Source organism: Takifugu flavidus, chromosome 17 (genome assembly GCF_003711565.1).
Source record: "Takifugu flavidus isolate HTHZ2018 chromosome 17, ASM371156v2, whole genome shotgun sequence".
Taxonomy (NCBI): domain Eukaryota; kingdom Metazoa; phylum Chordata; class Actinopteri; order Tetraodontiformes; family Tetraodontidae; genus Takifugu; species Takifugu flavidus.
Window position 1 is genome coordinate 4299558 of NC_079536.1, and position 23261 is coordinate 4322818.

At 42.6% G+C, this 23261-nt stretch overlaps 2 protein-coding genes across 6 annotated transcripts in view; both read left to right on the forward strand.

Moving 5' to 3' along the window:
* Positions 1-376: 376 nt before the first annotated feature.
* On the forward strand, positions 377-6535 carry LOC130514202 (zinc transporter ZIP12-like). Of its 2 annotated transcripts, none has more exons than XM_057013662.1 (12): positions 377-858; positions 1887-2198; positions 2271-2478; positions 2591-2733; positions 2832-3003; positions 3154-3326; positions 3400-3555; positions 3718-3798; positions 4583-4655; positions 4786-4944; positions 5018-5205; positions 5340-6535. In XM_057013662.1, exons 1-12 carry the CDS (start codon positions 532-534, stop codon positions 5466-5468), a joined length of 2121 nt encoding a protein of 706 aa, XP_056869642.1. In that variant the 5' UTR covers positions 377-531; the 3' UTR covers positions 5469-6535. The 2 variants fall into 2 exon arrangements, with proteins under 2 accessions (XP_056869642.1, XP_056869641.1); XM_057013661.1 differs by having other exon boundaries at positions 378-858; positions 2268-2478.
* Positions 6536-8142: 1607 nt separating this feature from the next.
* The window catches only part of cacnb2a (calcium channel, voltage-dependent, beta 2a), a 35934-nt gene continuing 20815 nt past the window's right edge, over positions 8143-23261 (forward strand). The window contains exons 1-3 of one of the 4 annotated variants that reach the window (XM_057013651.1): positions 8143-8643; positions 9618-9689; positions 9903-9995. In XM_057013651.1, coding sequence (XP_056869631.1) covers positions 9669-9689; positions 9903-9995 — 114 coding nt within the window. In that variant the 5' untranslated portion in view covers positions 8143-8643; positions 9618-9668. Of the gene's footprint in view, positions 8644-9617; positions 9690-9902; positions 9996-15083; positions 15474-23261 lie in introns of those variants that run through there. The other 3 variants (XM_057013650.1, XM_057013657.1, XM_057013655.1) reach the window with 3 other exon arrangements.

The following is a 23261-nucleotide window of genomic DNA, read 5'->3' on the forward strand; positions in this document are numbered from 1 at the left end:
CTACAGGGTGTTTCAAGATGCTAGAAAGTTTGAAGAGTTCATGAAGAATTCATACAGAATAAGAAAATCTTTCTTAACCTCCCAAACACTTTTTGTGTGGGAGAGATTATTATTATTCACACTGTCACTATTGCACGCAGATTAAACTTCTTGAACTCAAGACTTGGCCTAAAATGAAACACTTTCATATTTTTCTACTCGTGTCTCTCTGTCCCTGTAACACAAAGTTCGGCCTTAATTATAGCTTTTGCCTGGTCCCTAATTTTGCTCAATACTAATTATTTTCCTCCCCTTTCATGCCCCCTTCTCCTTGTCCCAGTGCTCTCTCACTTGCCTGCACTAATCCTTTTGTTGTGGACTGAGAGGCCCATGCTTTGGCTAAACTTTCAGTATTGGAGGAGCTGGTTCAGCGAAGGGGTGCGCACAAGCCCTCTTGTCCTTTCCTTGATCAGGCGTACCTATTATTAACACCTCCCACATCTAGTCTTCTCTCTTTTTGCTCACCTTGAATCAATAGTTTTCTCTCTTTGCATGTTTATAGTTTCTCTCCATCGTCTTCTTGTCTTACCAAGTCCTGAGCAAGTCCCGGGGAGCTCGAGGATACCGGACCATCTGCGTGGGAACATGCATTTGAGGAGCAGCGCTTCCATAGTGCTGCTGCTACTGCTGTGCTTACTGAAGGTGAATGCTCAGGAGGGGGGATACCTGCAGCGGGCTCTCGTGGCCTTGGATCTGCCTTTGGAAAATGATCCGGAGCCACGGCTCCTAAAAAACTACACCGGTGTCCTGATCACCAAGGTTCTCCAGGCAGTGCACTGTGCACAACGAACTGGCACATCTCAGGACATCTGTGATCAGGTAAGGCCTGAGCTGTTTATTGCAAAAGAGAGAACAAACTTAACTTCTCCATCAGCCTACATATTCACAGGATTTCGCTTATTCATTCTGCTCTTGAGATTTAAATATCAACAACAGAATAAATAAATAACACTATAACACTGAGAAATGCACTCATAGGAGGAATGCAGGGGCTTAAATACTCAACCTCGATGCAGTGTTCAAGCTGAGTGGCTTTAGACCTCGCTCAGTTTGACATAATACACGTCATGGAGCGCAGAGGTACTTTACATGTTTGTGTAGGTGGGGGGATAAAAGGATTATGTGAGTCCAGCCTCAATTGGGAGACCAATAGAAAGCAGCAACTTTTTTTTCTTTTTCCTTATTGTTTTCTGAATAGAAAGTCTTCAGTGGCTTCCAGTGCTTACCTGACCCAACAAAAACATACAGGTGTCATTTAAATTATGATTTAATTTGTTCAGAATCAAAGAGGCAGAATGCATAACAGGTAAAAATTGGACAAGTTAAACAGCAGGCCTCTGCCCTGTTTGTACATTATTTTGAATTTGCCTGAGGTCAGAAATGGCTACCTAACATGCATGTTGTGCACGTGCAAGCACTGAGGCCAGACATAAAGTGTGAATAGGCCAGCATGTGCAGACACTGTTCCTGTCTCCCTCTTGTAACTGACAACTTTGCACTGAATCTTCAGAATCATGAGAGCTCTGCCAAAACTCACAGATACAGATGTTCACAAGCGGAGAGCTGTAAACATGTAGCATGCGTCCATCATTGGCTGGGGGGACTGGTCGAGGACACAACGTCCTGAGCCTGAGACAGAGTCACTTCCAGAAATCTAATGTTCTGCCTAGCGCAACAAATTGCAGTGATGCGGAACACAACAGTTGTGCTTGGTATGCTGCTTTTCCCCTTTGACGTATTTCTTTGACAAAACTTTCCTTATTTTGATGTTTTTACACAAACTTCAGAAACTTTATGCAAGATAGTTTTGGGGTGCCAACTCTTTTGTGTTCTTGTCCATGTTGCAGTGCTTGACACAGGATAAAGCGCTCTCTGTGGTAAAGGATGATGGGAAGGCTGACCTCTCCGAGGACGACTACCAGCAGCTTTCCACACTTTTGCTGTATTACGTTGTAAACTTAGAGGACCTTTGTGCTTCACACACAACCGTTCCTTCCTCCTCTTCATCTGAAAACGATCAGTTCTATGTCTTGGCCCTCACTAGCTTGCACCCGGACGAGGATACTAAATTTCTGTCATCCAGTGAAATAGGAAGTATTCTTCAACTCATCAACCAGCACTACCACCCATCCAATCAAGAAACCTCACAGGATTTGCAAGTAAGCGAAGGAAGCATTTCTGTATTGACATTAGCAAGAACGCGAATGAGGATTTTATGTCTGATCCAGCAGTGCGTTGAGGCCACAAGCCTTCTTCAAGATCTGAACATAGGAGAAGATATAGGTGTTGGAGCATCTTCTGTGCCCAAACTGGCTGCAGCCATCATCACTCACATCCTGCAGGGTCACTGTATCAGACACCAGGAACTCCCATCCCCTGCTTTCTTCACCGACTATATCTTTCAAACGCTTAACCGCACAAGTAACCTCCAAATATTGGGTAATTGTTTAAAATTGTTAGTGATGTTGGTTATGAAATAAGCTGACAATTTGAATGTTCATTGTTTCAGGGTATGTTCAAGGTATGTTGATGTTCTGTTCTCTCTGGTTAGACTTGGAGGAACTTCTTCATCAGCTGGGAGTTGGACGAGAAGGAGCCATGCATTTTCATGGCAGGAAGAGGCGGAGCGTCACAGACAGACTGCAAGATGGATGCAAACACAACTCTGCGGGAATAACACAGGACTGGGCAGAGGTAGAGTTGGGATAGCGATGCTGTATACAAGAAATACCAGTATCGAACAAACACTAAAGAAATCCTCCTCATGCCTGTGTCTCTCTCAATCTAATTAGATGTGCTTTTCAGCCAATCAACTGGTGGATATTTTTGCTCTGAATCCTCATTTGCCCATTTCCAAGGAGCACTTCAGACAGATTTGCCCAGCCATCATTCAGCAGTTGCTAGGCAACGCTTGTGAGTCTTCAGAACAGAAGAGAATAGCATCAATGCCCACTGCTCTCGAGAGTAAGAGTTCTGACTTTAGACTTTCCTTCTAAATGCTGCAGTTACAAATGCAGCAGGAGCACCTTTATAGTTAACTTCATTAAATAACATTTTAATGATACGATCCAGAATGGGGTTTGTATGTGTAATCCGATACCGTTGTCCTTCCAGAGTATGGCTACAGTACAGTGGCCGTCCTGATCATCACAGTGGGCTCAATGTTTGGTATCTGCCTGATCTTCTTCAACTCCTGTCAGGAGACTTACGCCCTCATCTTGCAGCTGTTTGTGGGTCTTGCAGTGGGGACCCTCTCAGGAGATGCACTCATGCACCTCATACCACAGGTATGAGATGCTGCAACTTCCTGATGACGCTGCAATATGAAAGTAATTGGGGTGTTTTTTTCATTTTTTGAAGGTTTTAGACCTCCATGAAGACACTCATGGCCACAATGATGGACACCCGACAGAACAAAATCAGTATCTGTGGAAGGTTCTGGGAATGATTGCAGGAATTTATGCCTTTTTCCTCATGGAAAGGCTGTTTTCATTACTGGTGCCCTGCCATAGCCATGTGAGATATATTTTTTTATCTATTGATGAAAAAATAATTGCAGCTTCTGCAGAGAAAAACGGAATCCATCATATAATAACAGGAAGGTGCTGAAGCAGGGGTGCTTTTTTTTTCGTGAACAAGCAAGTTTTATCCAGCTTCATGACAATCTTTTGTCCGCAGGGTCATTCCGGTGACCTTCCCTTAGAGCTCAGCTGCAACCACCAGTCACAACGGGGCAAATCCCTCTCCACCATACAGCTGGTGAGTCTCATCCGCATTCTAGCAGTGAAGTGTCCTGAGGTCTGAGGTTGGCCAGGAATTTACAGTCTCAGAGGAAAAAATAAATTCTGAATCATGCCAGAATTTCACTGTATTTAGCATTTAAAAAACGTAAGTTAGTACACAGTCCGCAAGTGTGTTCATATCAGGCGCATCCGGCTTATCAAAGCCGCTAATCCGATTGTAAGTTGAGCATCACATTAATGGTGTGGATTTGTAGTTTTTTGTGTTTATTATAGCTGCCCAAATATGTGGTCACGGCTCACACGCTGAGTAAATATTTTGTTTCCTCTGCCGACACCGCTGTGGAGTTAAATTAAATTCTGCATTGTTTAATCCGCCTGTTGACAGTTTACTCCCACCCCCCTTCTCCATCCAGGCACTTGTTATAAACAGTGGAGATTTGCTAGAGGGCGCAAAGCGTGAATTAAACTGTATACGACAGCATAAAATAACAGTGTAAACAATCTCCTAAATCATCTCTCTCTCTCCGAGCTGGAATGATTCTGCTGGATCCCCGCACGCATTTCGAAACACCGAAATTGCTCAGATCAATTTTCCTGTTCTTATGTAACTGAGGATGAGAGGAGAGGTGAAGAGAGTGAACAGGGGGTGTAGGATGTTGGAGAATGAGAGGCACTGACTCATTCAGAACACACCATATAAGACCTGTATTCTCTGTTAGCATCGTTTAGCAAAAGTTCTACAGGAGTGGAGTTTATCACTATTTTATCCATTAAAATGCCCTCCTAACTGTGTCCCCCAGGGACAGGTGGACGACCTGGAGTCTCCAGAAGTGTCTCCTGAACATGAAGACACAAGCAGGCCTGCAAGTGAGAGTGAGTTCCCTCCATTCAAGCAACAATACACTCGAATGTGACACACTTTAATTACTCGCCTGGCACGACCGACTCATTGTCACGGCCCAAAGACGAGCCGTACCAACAAAGGCTGCCTTTGTGTTCCCAGGACAGGGGGTTCCCCTGCTGGCCGTGATGGTAATTGTGGGAGACAGCCTTCATAACTTCGCAGACGGTCTGGTTGTCGGGGCGGCCTTTTCCTCTTCAGCCGAGACCGGCATGGCGACCACTGTGGCCATCCTTTGCCACGAGATCCCGCACGAAATTGGTGAGAGGTCAGAGTAGTAAGTTTGGGCAGTTTTTCAGTGTCTTAGCTAAGGCCTTATTTCTCTCTCTCTAAGGGGACTTTGCAGTGCTGCTCAGCTCTGGGCTCTCAGTGAAGACTGCAGTACTCATGAACTTTCTCAGTGCTGTAACGGCGTTCGCTGGTCTCTACATTGGACTCTTTGTTTCCTCTGATTCTGATGTACAGCAGTGGATCTTTGCTGTTACTGCTGGGATATTCCTGTACTTGTCATTGGTGGAAATGGTAAGGGGGTGCCATTAAAAGGAAAAAGCAGCTGGGATTATATATTGCTCAGATTACAAATTAATTCCCCCAGACATATTTGTTTGACTTTCATATGTTGCGGCTTTAACCGTGCTTTCTTTCTGCTTTTCCAGCTCCCAGAGATGAACCGGGTAAAGACCGACAGGCCTTACCTCATGTTTCTTCTTCAGAACCTTGGTCTACTGATGGGCTGGGCCTGTCTCCTACTCCTTGCAATCTTTGAAAATGAACTTAAATGGTAAAATTAGACCCGTTGCCATCGGCAATTGCCACTGTTCTGCTGGGAAGGTTTAATCCAGGCAGGTTTGGATGAGCCAAACACTTTTCAAGCTTCAGGATACCTTCAGTGACTTTAGTGCCCCCAGCAGGACAGGGAATGTGGCCAGAAACAGCTCAGGACCTGCCTGGGGGAATATTACTGTCAGTATTCCTGAGAACTTTTTGTGCTGGCATTAGAAAATCATGAATTATGTGCAAGTATTTCCGGGTCCACAGGAACAATGTTTTTAACCTTAATCACTTCAACTTCCAGTTTTAACCTAGTTGATAAAGGATGGGCTGAAACATCAACATTCACATCATTCTGCACATTCCGTTTCTTTCTGCACGTTTGTCATGATGTTCTAATGAAGCACGAGTGGTTTAATCTGGATAAACACTAAATTAGCTGCGTGTTAATCTTTTTTATATTTTGATTTATTTATGTGTTGTGTGGTATTCAATGACACATTAACATTTTTCCTTAAAAAAGTGAATTAAAAATGTCATTTATTCCATGTTCTCATCACATCTTTCTGTAAATCAACAACTATTTACAACAAAAACTAATTGTCATCTTAAGCCTGTCTTTCATCAGACAGCATATTAATTCAAAATAACTGAATTGTATTTGCATTGCAATGCATGCCAAACATGTTTTCAAGAAATGTCTTAAGAAATTATACTTGAATATAATAGGCAAGACTAATTCAACAGTGATATCCAGAGGCTGCTGTGAACACATTTATATTTAAAGCCCTGTGGACAAACGCTGCTGTCTTTCAGCTTCTGATCTTGGAGGCAGTGTTCTTTGTTTTAAAGGCCTCTGTATGATCCAATATGAGGGTGCTTCCACCCACCTGAGCTACTTGTTCTTTTCATCCTCCAACCTGGGTGACTAATGCTCGCTTTGGAAGACAGAAACTCTGGAACGATCCGGCCCACGCATGCTCTTCACTGGCCAGAGAGGGCCCGCAAGAGGAGGTGGAGGAAGTAGAGAATGTGTTGAACAAATCAGTACCACAAGATAAATAAACACACAATAAACCAACTTAACTGTACGTGAAATAGGATTTGTGCAACTGAAAGGAGAAGTGGGCTGCGGGGCTGAGATGTGGTTTCTGGCCTTTTTAAAAGAGCATTTCTATGCTGTTTACATTAATATGGTCATGCAAAACATGGACACGAGCTGCTTCGCGCGAGGCATTAGTTGCAGAATGGTGAATTCAGATCCTGAGCTGACCAAAAACCGCTGAGTGTCATCACATCAGAAAGAGCAGACATTTCCTGAGCAAACAATTGTAGGAAGTCCGTTGCCACTGATGTTGTGCTAGCATTTTTTATGTTTTTTTTAAGGAAAGCATCAGCCAAGCAGTTTGTGTGTAAATCTACATTTTTGCACCAGAGGTGCAATCTGGTGCATAAGCCTTTGTTCAAGGAGATTACCGGCAGGATAAAGGAAGGAAGGGCTCTTTATCTGGGCCACTCTGGTTTCAACAAGTATCCTCACTTGATCATGAGAGAACCGAGGGAAGAGGGTCACAGGGGTTGACAGAAATGTAGGAAAACCCGAGGAAAACTCAGCGATTAAACAGGAAACATAAATGTGTTTTCACCTTGATGAGGAAGAATCATTTGAAAGCAATGATCTGCACATGACCAAACGACATGAGATGGATAAAGACTTAGCACAGTCGCTAAAACAGAACTTTTTATTAATGTACTGTAGAAAAATGATGTAGATGATTAAATCTGATAAAAATATCAAATTAAATTTTTAATTTGATAATTAAAAAAGTTAACATGCAGGAAGAAACTTTATTAAATGTAGCACAATTAGCCACTTAGCATCCACATACATTACATTTTAACATGTTCTGTTAATCAGTAATTAATCCACAATACAATCCCCAGTGTGTTGTTCATATTGTGCTGTACATGAAAACTAAAATATAATGTTACAGTTAAAATCAGTTTGGAAGCAGGTTAAGTTAAAATAAAGACTGACAATGGGACATACTATTAATCTAAATCAATCTATTAATTATTCTAATATTAATCTAAATAGAAAAAAGAAAACAAATCTATACTTCTTAGGGAGGCACAGATGACTGTAAGCAACTTTTGGTAAAAAGGGAATTGGAGAAATAGTGAAAAACCAACTTTATTGGCTCTAGTTTATTTTTGGATAAAAGGGGGGTTTATTACGCCACTAGAGGGCAATAATGACTCACATACTTGAAAACTATGAAAACTATTTAGCCCTGATCTGAATCGAGAGGCATGTAGAGATGCAACTATTCTGTTCATTTTATCACAAGGATAACGAAAGATGTACATAACAAAAATTATTCCGTGTCTTCTGTGTATTGAAACCTATATCAATCCCCTGACGTTTTCTAAATAAAGGCACTCGATCCAGTTGGAATTACAGTTGCAATTAATATCTAAAAATACCCCACAAATGTCACTTTGATTCTTTTTGTTCTTTTTTTTCGTAGTAACGTTTTTTCACAGCTTCGCAATCAAGCCATTTTGCAGGTATAACTGATTATACAATACCATTACAGGGAAGTTGTGCTGAAAATGGAGATTAATTGCAAAAGTTAAAAAAAAGGTGGGGTAGAGGTTCTGTTGTTCATCTGTGCGCGGTGGTGCTGTGGGGAGGCAGTGTTGGCGTTGGATGAGGGCGCAAGGAGCAGGGCAGCTCTCCACCAGTGTGGGTAGGAGGGCAGTGATGAGGAGGCTCTGTGATGCTGAAGGCTATTGAATAGAACATCCGAGAATTCGAATGACCGTCATCAACACGAACCACAGGGAAGCTGCTCCACTAACCTCTTCCGCTCAGGCTCCTCCTTTTTGGATCTCCTGTCTCAAAACTTGTGGTGCCAATCTAGCGGCGACAGCAGCAGCAGCAACGGCGCGTCGGTTCGCTTCTACCGGTCACTAGGTTTAAAAATAATAACAGCATTCGTCACAACAACGATGGAGCGTCATAGCTTTTGCCTCAGACACAGATGTAGCATGTACATAAGTCCAGAGTTCTTGTCGATTATAAGCTTTTAACAGATGGTGTAATGGTCGTGAAAGCTACTCTTGAAAGACGAGCCTCAACATCTCTGGAGCAAACACATGGACTCGCTGGAGCATACGTTACAAGTAAGTTCTTTATTTGTACAAACGGCATAAAAAATGGAATTTAATTATTCATGTTTGACAAAAGTTAGCATGCTAAAGGTCCGAACAACTTTCACCTGCCCTCAACCTGCCCTCTGATTGGACGAGCCGCATACGTTACGTAATACGCCGCACGCGCCAGCTTGACCGAACTGTAACGATCCGTGTTTTGAACAAATATACAATTAATGTACAACCGAATTATTCTTTGTCGCTGTAAAGTTAGTGTTTAAACATTTTACTATTGTTCCTTTCTTTGCTCATTCTGTGCAATTATGGACTCAAATCAGGCGTCGATGCAGCCAAAAGTTATATTTATCAGCGTAAATTGTCCGAAAGGCTATAAGATTAGCCACAGATGTTCTTTACACAACTAATAACATGATGTTGTCAGCATACATTAAAAACAGCCATGTTATACTGCTTTATTCATTTGTATAGAACCTCAATAAGAAATTAGAACAGACGTTTATTATATCAAAACGCCTCTTCAAAATTTTAAAACGATAAGCTTAGCTTTGTTGAGGTTGGAGCCAGATAAGATCCATTCTGATTACACAAGCATAACAGGGGAAGTGGAATCAAAGTTTATCTGTTCTAATCAGACTCTCTTAAATACCAATAAAACTAAGTGCTAAGTACTCTCTTTAATCACTAAATAAACTTTTCCATCGTTACTCAAGAGGTTTTCATTTGAATCACAACGTAACGAACATTTTTGTACTAGGGATTTTATATTATAGGCGTTGTGTAACAAAATGTAATTGTTAAACTGATTTATATTATAAGCTTCCTGGTGCTCATTAAACCTCCTTCATTTATTCCAGACTCTCTCCGGGCTGCATAAATGTCAGACCAGCTCTTTTTTTGTCTCTTTTTATATTCATGATTGGCACATCCCCTGGGGAACAGACTGAACTAAAAGCCAGGTTTTCTGTATTTTCTTTTGTTGCCAGTAGCAACGTATGCTGTATTCAACCTTGAGCTGAGTGAATCACTTTTCCAGTATGCCACCATATCAGCTTGAGGTCTGGGGATAAGCAACACAATTACTATTATTTTTAATGACTGCATTAGAATGTTATACATAAAATATCAGCATGTGAGCTCACTAACTGCTAACTTGATCTCCTGTATGTTTGGGGATCAAATCCTAGTGCAAACTTACAAGTTTATCTGCTTAAAAAAAAACCTCTGAGCTGAAAATAGTCTTTAATTTACATGCTCACCTTTATTTCTAGTCTCATGGCAGAGGAGCAAGAAGAAAAGGACGTTTTAAAGGCTCGGATGGCAGCACCTCCTCTGACACCACAACAAACAGTCTCGTTCGTCAGGTAAGGGTTTAGTTTATTCCTTATTCACCTTCATGGATATCAACATAAGAAATGTGTAAATAAATAAACTTTATGGTCTTTGCAATATGTAAATGAGCTGTTCTGGTTCTGTCCTGATCAGGTGGGATGATGGATTTGATGTGGGAGCGTACCAGTTTTTCAAAGCACTTCATCGGTGGTAATGCCACTGGCTGATAGTCGTTGAAGCACTTCACAGATGTAGTTTTAGGTACTGGGATGATGCTGGATATTTCAGACATGATGGAACTGGAGATTGTTATAACGAGGGGTTAAAACCACTTTTACAAGGGATACTCTTGAAATAATGGCAGAAAATGGCACAGTCGGATTTCATTGTCTCGCTTCCCATTTGCTTCATTTAGGAATGTTACACCTGTGTGTCTGTCTAAGTGAGTGAGTGTGTGTAAAACCCATAGTGTAAAGCTAACTGGCATAAGAGCCCAACCTGAGTCATCATCATCCATCAGGAGCATGATGTGGTCTGCACTGAAAGCTTTCTTTAAACACTGTTGGGTACAGTTTGTCAGACTCTCATCTGAGCTGCACCCTCAGTGGTGTGAGAGCCAAGCGGTGACCTGTTATGAAGCAGACCTTGCTAGGTACACGTTGTGTGTGTCTGGTCTTTGTTTAGCAGACCTGGAGGGGACAGAATGGGCCGGGTTATGGAGGATGCGCGCCTATGCCTGAATGTTTCTGCCTTTTTTGGAGGAGGCACATCGTCTTTGGCATAGCAACAGCAGATATATCAGAAGCTGTAAGAGATCAGAGTGAGACCGTACCTCCTACTTCATCTCAAGGCCTCTGAGAATGTTTGAATGAGCTACTATCGTCACTGTTGGTAAGAAATTTTCTGATTTAATTCCTGCCCTGAGAAGATCTTGCCAATTCCCACAGTGTTTTCCCCAAATGAGGAGTTTCCTCTCCATTGAGTCATCAGGCATAAACCCAATTAAGCTATGAGTACACATCTTTTTGCAACTGAACACCATATTCTACCAAAAATGAGGCTATTAAAGTAGCAGACACAAAGTAGGATGTGGGGAGAGTGGAGGATTAATGTGTTTCAGGGTCAACAAGGCTCTACATGCTGAGCAGAAAGATCCTCTGGCCTCAAGAACGCCCCATAAATAGACCTTCCCCTAACTTCTGTGTTTGGATAAAAATGTAAATACGTTTTTTCATGTGGGTTATCATAACAGCGCTTTTAATTTTGAACTTAATTTTTCTCTTGCTTGCACTGAATCACTCTTCCTGTGATTATTTCCATTTCTCAATGAAGAATGACTGCTGGGTATTGAATTTGCGTGAAACATGTCTGTGTTTTACAGCCTATTTATCAACCTTCACTTTTCATCCCTCATCGCTCCCGTTTCTCTTTGTTTTAGGTTCTCGCTGTCAACGGTCAAAGTTTACTGCTTTGCGTGAGTGGATTTGCGATTTCAAAACGATGTTTTGTATATTTTGTTCTGCCTGGCCTGTTGTTTTTCCGCCTCATAACCCTGAAATTCCTGTAGGCGTACTAAGGACTATACAAGATGGTTGTGTGAATGACCCCCCTAACCTCTGCATCATAAAAATTATTGTGAAGTTACTGTAGTCCTCTAAGACAGGATTATTCATTCCGGTAAAAATCAAGGGCAAAGGGCAGACAGTGAGTAGGCTTACAGAAAAAGGATGAGAGACATTCCCTGTGGTTGTCGTCTGATGCCTGGGGGAGTAGGAGGAGGCTGGGAAGAGAGGAGGTCCGTGCCAGTCTGGCCCTCTCAGCCGTGGGAGTAGCGAGGCCAGTGTTGGTACTGGAACACAGCCCTCCATTGAGAAAAGGGCAGACCAGTCATAGATTTGTCAAAAAGTCTTCAATATGAACAGGTTTGTTTTTTTATATATGTTTAAAGGTAGTTTGGTTCTGTAGAAAGCTAAACATAAATACTGTGCTGTGTAAATGTGACAAGGTCCGGCTTGGTTCGCCTCCAAAATTTACAACTTAACACTTTATGGCCGTTTAATTTGAATAGAAAGTGTTGCAAAGCTGAAAGCTACAAAAGCAAAAATGGGCCATATTTTTGTATATTGTTTTTTGTCATAAGTACAGATGATTTATGGGACATGTTGAAATGAAACTTTTCACATAAATAGGCTACACTAGTTTGCATTTTTGTAAAAATATTGGCAGAGGTTCATCACAGTAGAAAGTGTAAATGTGAATCTTCCTTAGACTGGAGATGTGTTTAGTGAGTCTGCCTTGTGCCTAATGCATCCTGGGAAGTGATCCAGACTCGCTGACCCCGAATAATAATAAACTTTCTTTATATAGTGCTCCTCTAAAAACGGGAGTTAACAAAGTACTTTGCAAGGCTAAAACAAACAGCAGGATTAAACAGGAGGGCTACAGCTACTTTAAAGCAACTCTACAAAGCGTGTCCAAGTGGTGAATTTAAAAAAAGACCGACTTTGTCAGGATAATTTGGCTGTGATTATGTATAAAGATCCAAGCAGCTCACGTTTGATTGTGACGCGCTTCAGTCGAGGATCTGTCTGTCTGTCTGCTCTTGATGTTAGATGTAAAACTCCAGGAGCCTCTTCCTAAGATTGAAATCCCTGTAAGTTGAAACGGTGATTAGAGTTTGAGTCGGGGGGAATTGAGCGTGTGCCTTAAGACCCATTTGCTTCATTAAAACATTTAAAAATCTACAGTTCAGCAGTTCGCAGTGACATTTTAATCACTTGGAGGACTGTGACGTAACCTGCCACATTTACATCCCATAAAGTCCAAGTGCAGAAAATTCAGGAAACTCACTGATTGCAGACATTTTTCCTTTTCATCATCCTCCAGATGTAGATTAGATGTTAACGCTTAATGGAGAGGAGAAATGACGTAGAACACGTGACTCTTTGTGATGCTTATCAGATAAGGTCACCTTTGACAAGTTGTATAACAATTACTAGTAGCTCCTTTTGTGGTTCTGAGATGGTGCCACTGGGAATCTCGTAGCAAACATTCAACAGAATTTGGGGTGACGCTTGTCATTAGATTTTTATTTGTTGGCCTTCCTGGAAAGGTGTGCGTGTTTTCTGGAGAGGAACTATAGGATGACGCATGAGTTTCACTAATTTAAATCCAAAAAAGTAAATTGTAGCGACGCCAGCTTTGCTGCTCCTTCATTGAAGCTCAGTACTGCCCCCTGGTGGCAAAACATTGTTCTTGTTTGCCGTTTCCCTTATGAATAATGTCCATTTCAAAGCAAAATGACCAATATTTTCTACATAAGTGCAATTGCTGTTTTATCTGTGCAGCGTTCTGTTGTCACAACTGATAGTTCTTGAGTGTCTCAACAAGGCACAGTGACTTGTTTTAAATATGAACGCATGGTGATGTCCTTCGGCAGATAAATGGTGATTACTTCACAAAAGGGGACAAGCACTATCACCCAGTCTGACAGATTGAATTGTGTCGCCACTGTGAGCTGCTCCTCTCTCATATAACGATGCCTCTCCATCACAGCGGACATGTGTCAGCCATTAAATCACCGGCCATAAAGTTAAAAAGCTCTGCTGTTGATCAAAGAGGATGCCAGATTTATGTTTGGCTGAGTTTCTGTCAGGCCCAAGCAGGAAATATATGGACAGAGATGCTATCGGTGATGTGGCAAAGCTTTACAACAGGTTGCACACTATCTGCGCAGGACAACTCTGGTTCTGAAATTTGATCCAGATGGAGAACGCCGGAGTATTTTACTGTAGATCTAGTTTTTAATTTTCAGCCTTCCAGTCTTAAATCTCTGCAAAGCACAAAAAAAATCCCTTTTCACGAACCACCACAAAACTTTGTGGAGAAGACCTGATGAGGAGAGATTGTTACTGAGTGACAGATACCCAGAGCTGTTAATGCCTATTACGTGCTATCCTGACCTTCAGAGGAGGTTCTCAGCTTTTTACACAATTTCTTGTGGTCTGATCACAAGTGGACGTCTTTCAGCACCATTCCAACTCTGTTAAACTTGCGCCGGCCCCTTCTGTGGAATGTTTTTAACGCAGAACTTCTGGGAACCTATTGTGACGTGCACACGCTTACTTGGGAAGTCACCTTAAATCAGCAGACTAGAATCTGAAGGTTCCTGGTATGTAGCTACAAGACACAGGGGGAAGCAGAATTTCTTTTTAAAAGCCTGTGAGGAGACAATGTTTTTGTGTTTATAACATCATATGCTATTGCTATCCATCTACAGTCATTTATTACTATTATATAATGGCATATTTCAATGCAGTATGTATGTCGCATGCTTTAATTTTAGTATTTTGGTTGGGACTACTTACAGATTGTGGCCACATTTGTGTTCCCACTACCACCATCAGTAATTATCCACACCCCTTCTGAGTGTGACCTGTGTTAGAGGACACGTTGGAGGTATTCTCACCTTGCTTTAGTGCTGACTACTTGTGATGGAATCCCTCGAGATGCGTGTTAAGGCAAGGTGAAATCAGCCCCTCAGAGAGAGTGGGAGTAATTTCACTTCCCGCTGATGTAGCAGGTAGGACTCCTTGTCTTTTTGAACTCGGCAGGAAGGGCGACGCTTGATAGGTGCCGTGTGACAGGAAGAGCCAATCATCAGAAGGCTCCCTGCTCTACCTTTCTTGAAAAGCAGACGCGTGCCGTCCTCTGCGCCAGGCACGCTCTCTGGTGTGCACGAGAGAATATTAAAGCGGAGCGTTGTCTCTTTTGTAACAAGTAGCTCTGCAGATGGATAAAAAAAACTCTGAATCTTGTATCCACAATGTATAAGAAGAAGAAAACGTGGAGGAAATGTGACCTGAGAGGGAAAGAAAACATGTGGTTAAAGCTTTACAACCAGAATAAAAGAGCAGAAAGAGGCGGAGAGTTTGATAACAACATCCTCCATTAGGAATCAAGGGACAGCGGTCATTAAAGGACACTCCAGAGCTCCACCTCCTTCACTTGCTGAGGGAGAACTTGTATGTGATGAAGAGAGTCCAAATGCACCCAGACCTGATCCAGCGTGCCAGTTCACAACTGTTACTGTGGCAGCGCCACTGCAGAGGATTTAGCAGCTCAGAGGATCTGTCAGAGTGCTTAAAGGTTTGGGGTGGGGTGAGTGGTACGCTCACAAGTGCGCTCGACTGCAACAGTCTGAAGATTGGTCGGAAATGAGGAAGGGGAGTGGGTGTCCGAATATGACTTTATGAACGCTTCGAGTTTCTAAGTCGCGGGGGAATTCTTGGCAGCGCTCCCTCCATCGGGAATCGCTTCCATCACTGGAGTCTTTCATCTTCTGGAGGTCTGCACACAAGTGGGCTAAGAGTGCAGACATGGACCGAGGCTGAGTGGATGCTGCTGCCTGACAGGGGAGTCTGTGAGACCCCCGTCCCCTCCTTTCCACCTCGGCCCCCTTCATGCCGTGCTGTGGGCTGGGCCATCGCCGAAGAGCACAGCTTCCATATGTGAGTGTGTGAGCGCCACGCTAATTTATTACATGGCTTAGAAGTGTGTGTGTGTGTGTGTGTGTCAGAGAGAGAGAGCGTGCCTGCACAAGGGAGATTAAATGAAGCGGCCGGCAGACGCCAGCTCATGTGCCTTTTTCTTTTTTCATATGAATCATTCAGAAATTATTTGCGGCGTTACTTCAAAACGTGCACAACTTTAATGATCACGTCGTCGTTGCTTTCTAAGCAGCAGCCTGAACGACCAGGGGACCGCTGCAGCCGTTACCCTTAGAGTAGATCTGTCTCCAGACCCTCGATGCTGCAGGATTCGGATGTGGCAGTGCAGCCAGCTTCTCGTGCAGCCAGACACAATAAATCTTTCATTTCATATTTATTCTGGGATCTCCACAGCACACTCAGTCCATGTTTTGAACATGTATGTTTCTCACTGCAGTTACATGTTTACAGCTTTACTTTATTATTCTTGGGTTGGTTATAATGCATATTTATCTTATTTTTATTTGTTTTGCAATTGACAGTAATGCCACAGTGGCTTCTGGTTGTAGTGCAGTGCTTTCGTGTAAACTTCCCTCTCAAAGCAAAGCTATTTTCTAGCTTCTACACTATTGTGCAGTGATGTATATCTATATTTTGGGGAAAAAAGTGTGCTCTTTTCTCATCCCCCATCTCAATTCTGCCAGAGCTGCTGATGAACCCTCATAAACTAGTTGTGCCACTAGATGGCGATGTTACGCTTTTGCCACTCACACGATGAAACTTCCATTTCCACATATGCACAAATACCAGAAGTTTCTATGAGGTCTGATTGATTTTTTTCCCCATTATTTCTAAAATTAAAATGTATGCTCTGTCCCAGACAAGTACAAGCCTCGATGGACAGATCTGTCCATCCTAAAAAGACACATCACAAATCGGCATGTGTTTGTTGCCGCTGCCAAGGAGGGCACAAGACAGCCGGCGCAACTCAAAAAGTTATATTGTTGATGAGCCACGGAACTACACTATGGGTGTAAGTCCCAATATGTGGTGAAATGGCTTGGCTTTAGTTAATATATTTGCACGTAATCTAATTTCACACCCTTTTTTATGTGAAGTTACATGACTCAACCATGATCCGATGAAACCAAAGATAAATTATGTGACGCCGACGACTCCAAGTGATGTCAAGTTGTGACTGATACTACTATGATGTGTTCTGTTTAAAAATGTGGGCTGTGAATGTTCCAATTCCTTGTCTGGGACTCCAACTTTAACCCAGATGTTGTGGAGATGGAAAACTGCTACTGTTCCCGTGCAGGCTCCTATAATTTGGTTACACAATCTGGTTTTCTGTGACACGGTCGGCAGTTGGCTACATCCACTCTCACTGTTCAACTGAGTAAGCTTTAATTTAACTGATGAGTGGATTAGTGCAGGACCAGCTGCTGATACTGCAGACCAGACCATCCAGTCCCATGTGTAAGGCCTTGGTATGAAAACAAACCAGTCGGTGTGGAGAAGCACCATGTGTTTGTTTTTCATTTTGGTTATTCTATTAAATCCCTGATTGCGTTTAAAGCTCAGTAATGACCTTGAGATCACCTCAGTTGGCGTGACTCACTATTCTCTCTGTGACACTCCTCTCACATGTTTCCAATAAGGAGCACCAAACGAGCGTTTTACATCTGAAATGGGGCAGAACACAGTTCCGCTCAGAATGGAATGTGGAGCACGACTACCCAACCGGATGGGGCAGTCCGGCAGTCTGAGCGGCCGGTTTAAGACACTTTTCAAGGAAGTTGGCTAATTGAAGTCAGCAGGCCGCTGAGATAGAGCACAATTAGTGTTTACTACCTGAAGAATGTATACTGATCAGGTACAGCCTCTACGAGGGCCAAAGAACTACTGAGAATGCTAATTTTACACAAAAAAACAACTGAAAAGTGTGAATTCGATTTTTAAAGGAAGACTATGGCATCCAGCATGTATGAATTCATGCTCAATTGCATTTCCAAGAATACAAAAATGTCCCAAACATATTATAGATATCAGATTCCAGCAATGAATGTCTGGTTTTTAGGTTGATTTTTTTTCGATACTCCTTTTGCATAATCTGCAGTCTCACCATGGGTCTGGAAAATATGCAAAAGAAAATCAGTAAAGGCAAAGGCAGGTTCTGGCTTCTCTGCAGCCTGGAAACACTGATGTCAGTGGCTGCACGCTTAGTCTGGGTGCTGATTGCTGCCCAGCTTTCGCTGGGGTTTGTCCGTCTGCGTTTTAAAATGATGAAGTCATGGAGGAAAGAATAATCTCATTCCCTATGAAATGTTTTTTATATGCGTAAGGAGATTAATGAGGGATTTCACCATGCAGTATCATGTTATGGCCGCTATGGGTGTTCCTTTTTTCCCCCTTCTTTCTTTGTCCACTTAAAAACTAGCTTTTATATTGTTTGGCTGTTTGTTGTTATTAGGGCTTTTTGAAACCTGTTACTTAAGTTTATCTGCATAAATGCATAGCTGCATGAGTAGATATACTATCTGTTGGTAATGTTGATTAGTTATAGTGAAGAAAATACTGTGTGCTGCATGAGACTCATCCTCATGAGATAAATTACTCCCTCTGGTGAATGTTAATTTTATCCGTGTCTCTCCTCCAACACATCATATTGCAGCTTTGCTATTATCAGTGGAAAGCAGCTGCTTTGAGGGCAGAAGTGCAGTCATCTATTTTTGTGACGCTTACAGTTTCTGGCAACCCTCTACTCACTAATTCTGTTTATCAGCATCACTTTACACTACAGCGCACATTAAAAAGAAATCTGTCCAAAGTTGTAGGTGCAGTTTGAGACATGTAGTTCAATTTAGAAGTCATTACACCTTACGTTTGACACCTTAGAGTATAATTACAATACCAATATAACAATAACTCTTTATCAAATTTACTTTGAACAAAAGACTGAATCTCTCTTCCTTCCAGTAACCACCTACTGAATAGTAGGATAAACGTATACAGAATTTGCAGGAAAAAGGTCAGTCATGCTCTCATTATAGAGTTGTGGAACTACTACTACTAATTAGGTCCCTCAGAACGAGAGGGCAGCCAGGACAAACCAACCATCACTTAAAACAGGAGCAGATGTTCTTGGAGGCCAATTAACAATGGAGAGATGTGGACACGTGTGTGCGCCTGAGGAGGGATGCTGGCCCATATGGATCCAAAAGACAATTAATTACATGACAGAGGTTAAAAATGGATCAGATGCTGTTAAATGTCTTCCCCACATTACAGGGGTGGTGTTCTAATTGTGTCTTTGTGATTAAAATTGCCATTTTATTTGACATCAATGTGGAGGAAGCTGCTTGTTTTACTTTTACTTTTGTGGCAGTATTTGTAGTTTTTTGTAGGCAGTTCTCCCAAAATAACTGAAATTAACCTCCATCTTTGCTGGGAGGTGTGGAGATAAGGACCCCAGCCCAAAATGGTCAATAGGATTCTGTGTCAAAAAATTCCACTCTTAAATAGACCGTTATGAAGGATTGAGACAGAGAGAGAATCTCATTTCCACTGAACATCTTTGACTTTGTCACGCTTTGGCACAGGAGCGCTATGACAACAGGTACCAGGCAGACATGGAGATGCACCCCAGAGAGCGAGGGAGGGCTGAGAGTAAAGGAAGGAAAGTGAGATGATGTAAAGGAAGGGGGGCTGCACTGTAGAAAAAGCATGGAGGCAAGATAAGAGCAGCTATCTCCTCCCACAGGTTTCTTGATTTTGGAACTTCTGATGACCTGACAGTCATCGCCGAACCCCACCCTCATCTAAAGAATCAGTACGTTCATCCTCGCCCATCTCTCAGCTCCCCCTCGGGAACCGGCCACAAAGATCTGCGCTACGATTGGACGCGTGCTAAGGCTCAGCAGGGCGGGGTTAAACCTGCTGGGACGTTTCATATTCATACTCAGCGTGAATAGATAATCAGTCCATCAGGTCAACAGCATGCTGCCAGGAGGAGCCGCCTGATTGCTGGATAATTCTCTCTCCTTGACTTCTTTCTCCATGTGAGGGGAAACTTTTTCACCGCCGTCCTGGTTGCCTAGCGTGGCCTTGCTGACAGATGCTGCATTCAATTAGCGGGGGCGTTGCGGCCTCGCAGGTTTGCAGGATAGACGATGACCCGTGGCTGAGCGTGACCTGACCTGCTGTTACCCCTGATCCCTGCTCAGACCTGCCCTGACAACTGGCTTTGGAGCTGCATTCTGCCAAGAAAGGGGGCTCAGCACTCCAAGTTAGCGGCCCACTCTCAGTGCCATGATCAGACAAACCAAGAATAAAAATGTCTCGTGGGTAAGTGAGGCGCGACGGGGGAGTTTTCTCCTCCATGCTTTTGCCGGTTTCTCTTTAAAGTTTTGGTTTTTGCTAGCCATGATGTGCTGCGCTAAAATCAAACCACAAATGATTTCAGAGATTTTGTGGTTTATGTAGGGATTATCCAGAGACTATTACAGAATATGACCATTGGGTCTTTTTTTTTGATGTGCCTGGCCCAGTGACTATTCCAAAGAGCTTAATGGTTTAGGTATTATATAACATTCAAGTTACTACTGCGTGCTTTATGAGCTCTCTTTGTCAGTCTTTCATTTCTGGCTATGGTGAAAGGAATGTGATTAATTATAGAAATGGTTAAAGAAGGTTATAAGCATTTCATTATAGTAAGATTGGGGACAATAATTCTTTTTTGTGGTGTCCTTGCCAGGTTTGCCCACGCGTGTAAGTCTGATATCTGAGTCTTTGCCAGTGTATACAGATCAGAGGAGATTAGAGCGAGAGTGGCTTTGCGTGGATAAAATCAGCTACTTCTGGGAGGGGGTTGGGTGGAGAGGAGGGGAGTGGATGTTGCAGAGGTTTGATAAACTTGAAAATATCTGTACCGCCTGCATCTGCTGTCACATGACCTCCAGCATCTCTGCTAAGCCCCTCCGTTGTGAAATCTGTTAAGATACTACGCGTGAGGCACGAGCGTGCGTGTTGAGGTGTAAAGAACCTGCAGCATGTACACTAATAGCTGTTTCATATACAACATAAGCCAAAATAGATGTGTGTTTTTCTCCGGAGGGAATCATTGCTCCAGTTCGTGCTTAACAGTCCCATATGGCGCATATGTCTGAGTGCTGCTCTCTGCAGCTCAGCGCCACGTCCTCACGATGAACCCGATCTTTATGCACTGCAGAATACTTAACCATCACAGTGCTGCCTCTCATGCTGTGGTCTGGGTCACCAGCAGGAGGTCACGCAACTTTACTTAAAATGTATGTTGTGCTGGGCTTTCTTCCGTCTATAGAGATTTATTTTCAGCATTCATACACATCCATATTTGTCTGAGTCTCTTACCAGTGACGTTTAAATGAAAGGAAACATCTGTGTGGCTCCAGTTTCTTGCATCAGTTTATTTACTTTTTGAATTTGATGTTTCTGCGTGTGGCGTCGCGTTCCGGGCAAAAGGTGTGATTTCTTTTCCATGCATTTTTGTGTGGACAGATTAACGGTATTAGCATAGTGGCAATCTAGCATAAATGTCAGCAGATGTGCTTTGAAAACAAGATGGGCAGGAATGCCACGTGCAGCATTTCCTGTTTTCCTCAACCTGACATGTGCCTGCTATACATTTGTCCACCGCTCGTGCAACTGGCAAAGAGCTGGCGGTGACTTTAATGGCGGGAGTGTGGCAAGTGCAATGATGCGTGTGTTATTACCGCCGCCATTGGAGGTCACATGACAGCCAGCGTCTGCAAAACACCTCAAAAAGTTATGAACAGTTTTTAATGAAATATTGATAATTGGCCAAGGAAGAGCGATGGAAGGGTGATGTCTGGATTCTGTTTGCATTTGCTCCTTCAAAACCAGGGGCTTTGATAACAAAGCAACCTACGATGTTAAGTAAGCTTCTCATACTTCTGCCTATATATACTATATGACAAGTGTTTTGGTTTGCTTTATTATAATATCCCTGTACATAGATGCTATCTTCTATCCCTCCATTTGCACAAATCTACAGATGCATGTGATGAAACATCTCCCAGGTATATACAGCTATACGGCCGTCTGTCCAACAGGCCTAATCTAATGACTGTCGGCAACATTTATAATCGCAGCATTTAGCAGCACCAGCCAGATTAGCATCACAGGTACTGCTCTCGCGGTATTGAGGACCTGTTGGCGGAGTTGCCTGACTTTTAATTGATGTTTGCATACGTGGTGTCAGGTTCTGCTTACTTCTAATAACAGTGTATTGTTGAGTTGACTCCCCGCCATATGCCACGCTATAAAATTAAGTCTTAATGCCTCCGCAGCTGAAGAAAACTACTTTAGAGCTAACGTCACACTGCAGAGCTCAAGCACTCAACTGTGTGTGTGTGTGTGTGTGTGTGTGTGTGTGTGTGTGTGCGCGTGTGCGTGTAAATGAGTCAATCCATATGAGGCATGACACTTGGTGAAAGAACGACCACGTCGTTCTTCTCAGATATTACCCCAGCAGTGATACTGGTTGTCTTTAAGAGCAGCTTGACAGGTAACGCATCAGTCAGTTTTATCCCTTTTGGGCTGAAACAAAGAGCTTAGCTTTTTTTTTCCCCGATGCCAGTCATCAGCTGCTCGCACTCCCAGGTCATGGTACTCTGAACAAAACCAGGGGATTTGCATAATTCATTACAGTCGCTGTGGAACGGTGAGGCGTCACAGGTGTCCCGGGCATTGTGGGAGAACGAGCATGTCTAAGAAGCCAAAGGTAAACAAAACAAAGAAAAGAAAACCAACACAACCTGTTGTTATTTTCCTTTAAATCAGCAGCTTACTACCCAAAGCTTGTGTTACTAGCTGCAGCGCTGCCTTGTTTTGTGAGTGCTTTGTGTTCGTTGATCCCCTGCGTGCAGTTTTTAATGACATCATCGTGTCACAGTATATCCTGCCTTTGACGTGTCTTTACGGTCTGCACTGTCAGAAATGTATCCAGTTTAAGTTGTTGCTAAACCTTATTTAGATTACGGTAATTGGAGCATTTATGTATGTAAAAACACTGGCTAATATAAAACTCCATTCTGTGCATATCATTTTACTTAAATGCTTCACTGCCTTTTTGATATCAAATGTATCTGCATAATTTAAAGGCATACACCATTTAAAAGAAAAGAATTGCTGCTGAAAATGTGAAAGTATGTGTGTCCTCATATAAACGCATGATATAACCTTAATGGAACACAACTGAGGTCAAATAATCCAGTAAATCACAAGAGAAAGGGCAGAGATTAGAGGACTGTGCCAAAAACAAAGCTCTAGTTTTCCAACCACTGCCTGAACACATCGGCCCTTTTTATTCTTCCTTTTTTATTAAACCACAACGTATTATTTTATTGATTTAGTTTTTTTTTTCTAAATCAAAATTTGACGTTGTCCCCGTCTTGAACTCTAAATCCTGGATTTGTTGAACACAGGAGCAGATTTAATTCTGTTTACTGAACGAAGCAATCATAAAGTGAGTCAGAGGATCAAGCCTGGGGATCTTATAGAGATGTATGTGTGGAAGGCAAAGGGGCCGATGATTGTCTCTCTGAACCACTGACATTGTTCTATTTCCAAATGTGTGTCACTTTGTGTTTACTTTGTGTATGGGCACATTTGTGGGCTCTAATTCTAGCAGCAGAGGATTCATTGAGCTACCTCGTTTTTATTCTACTCTCCTCATCCATCCTATCACGTTGTCACCAGAGGGCAGGGGGGAGTCGCTGTTTGTGTGTGAAGTTGTGCGCCCAT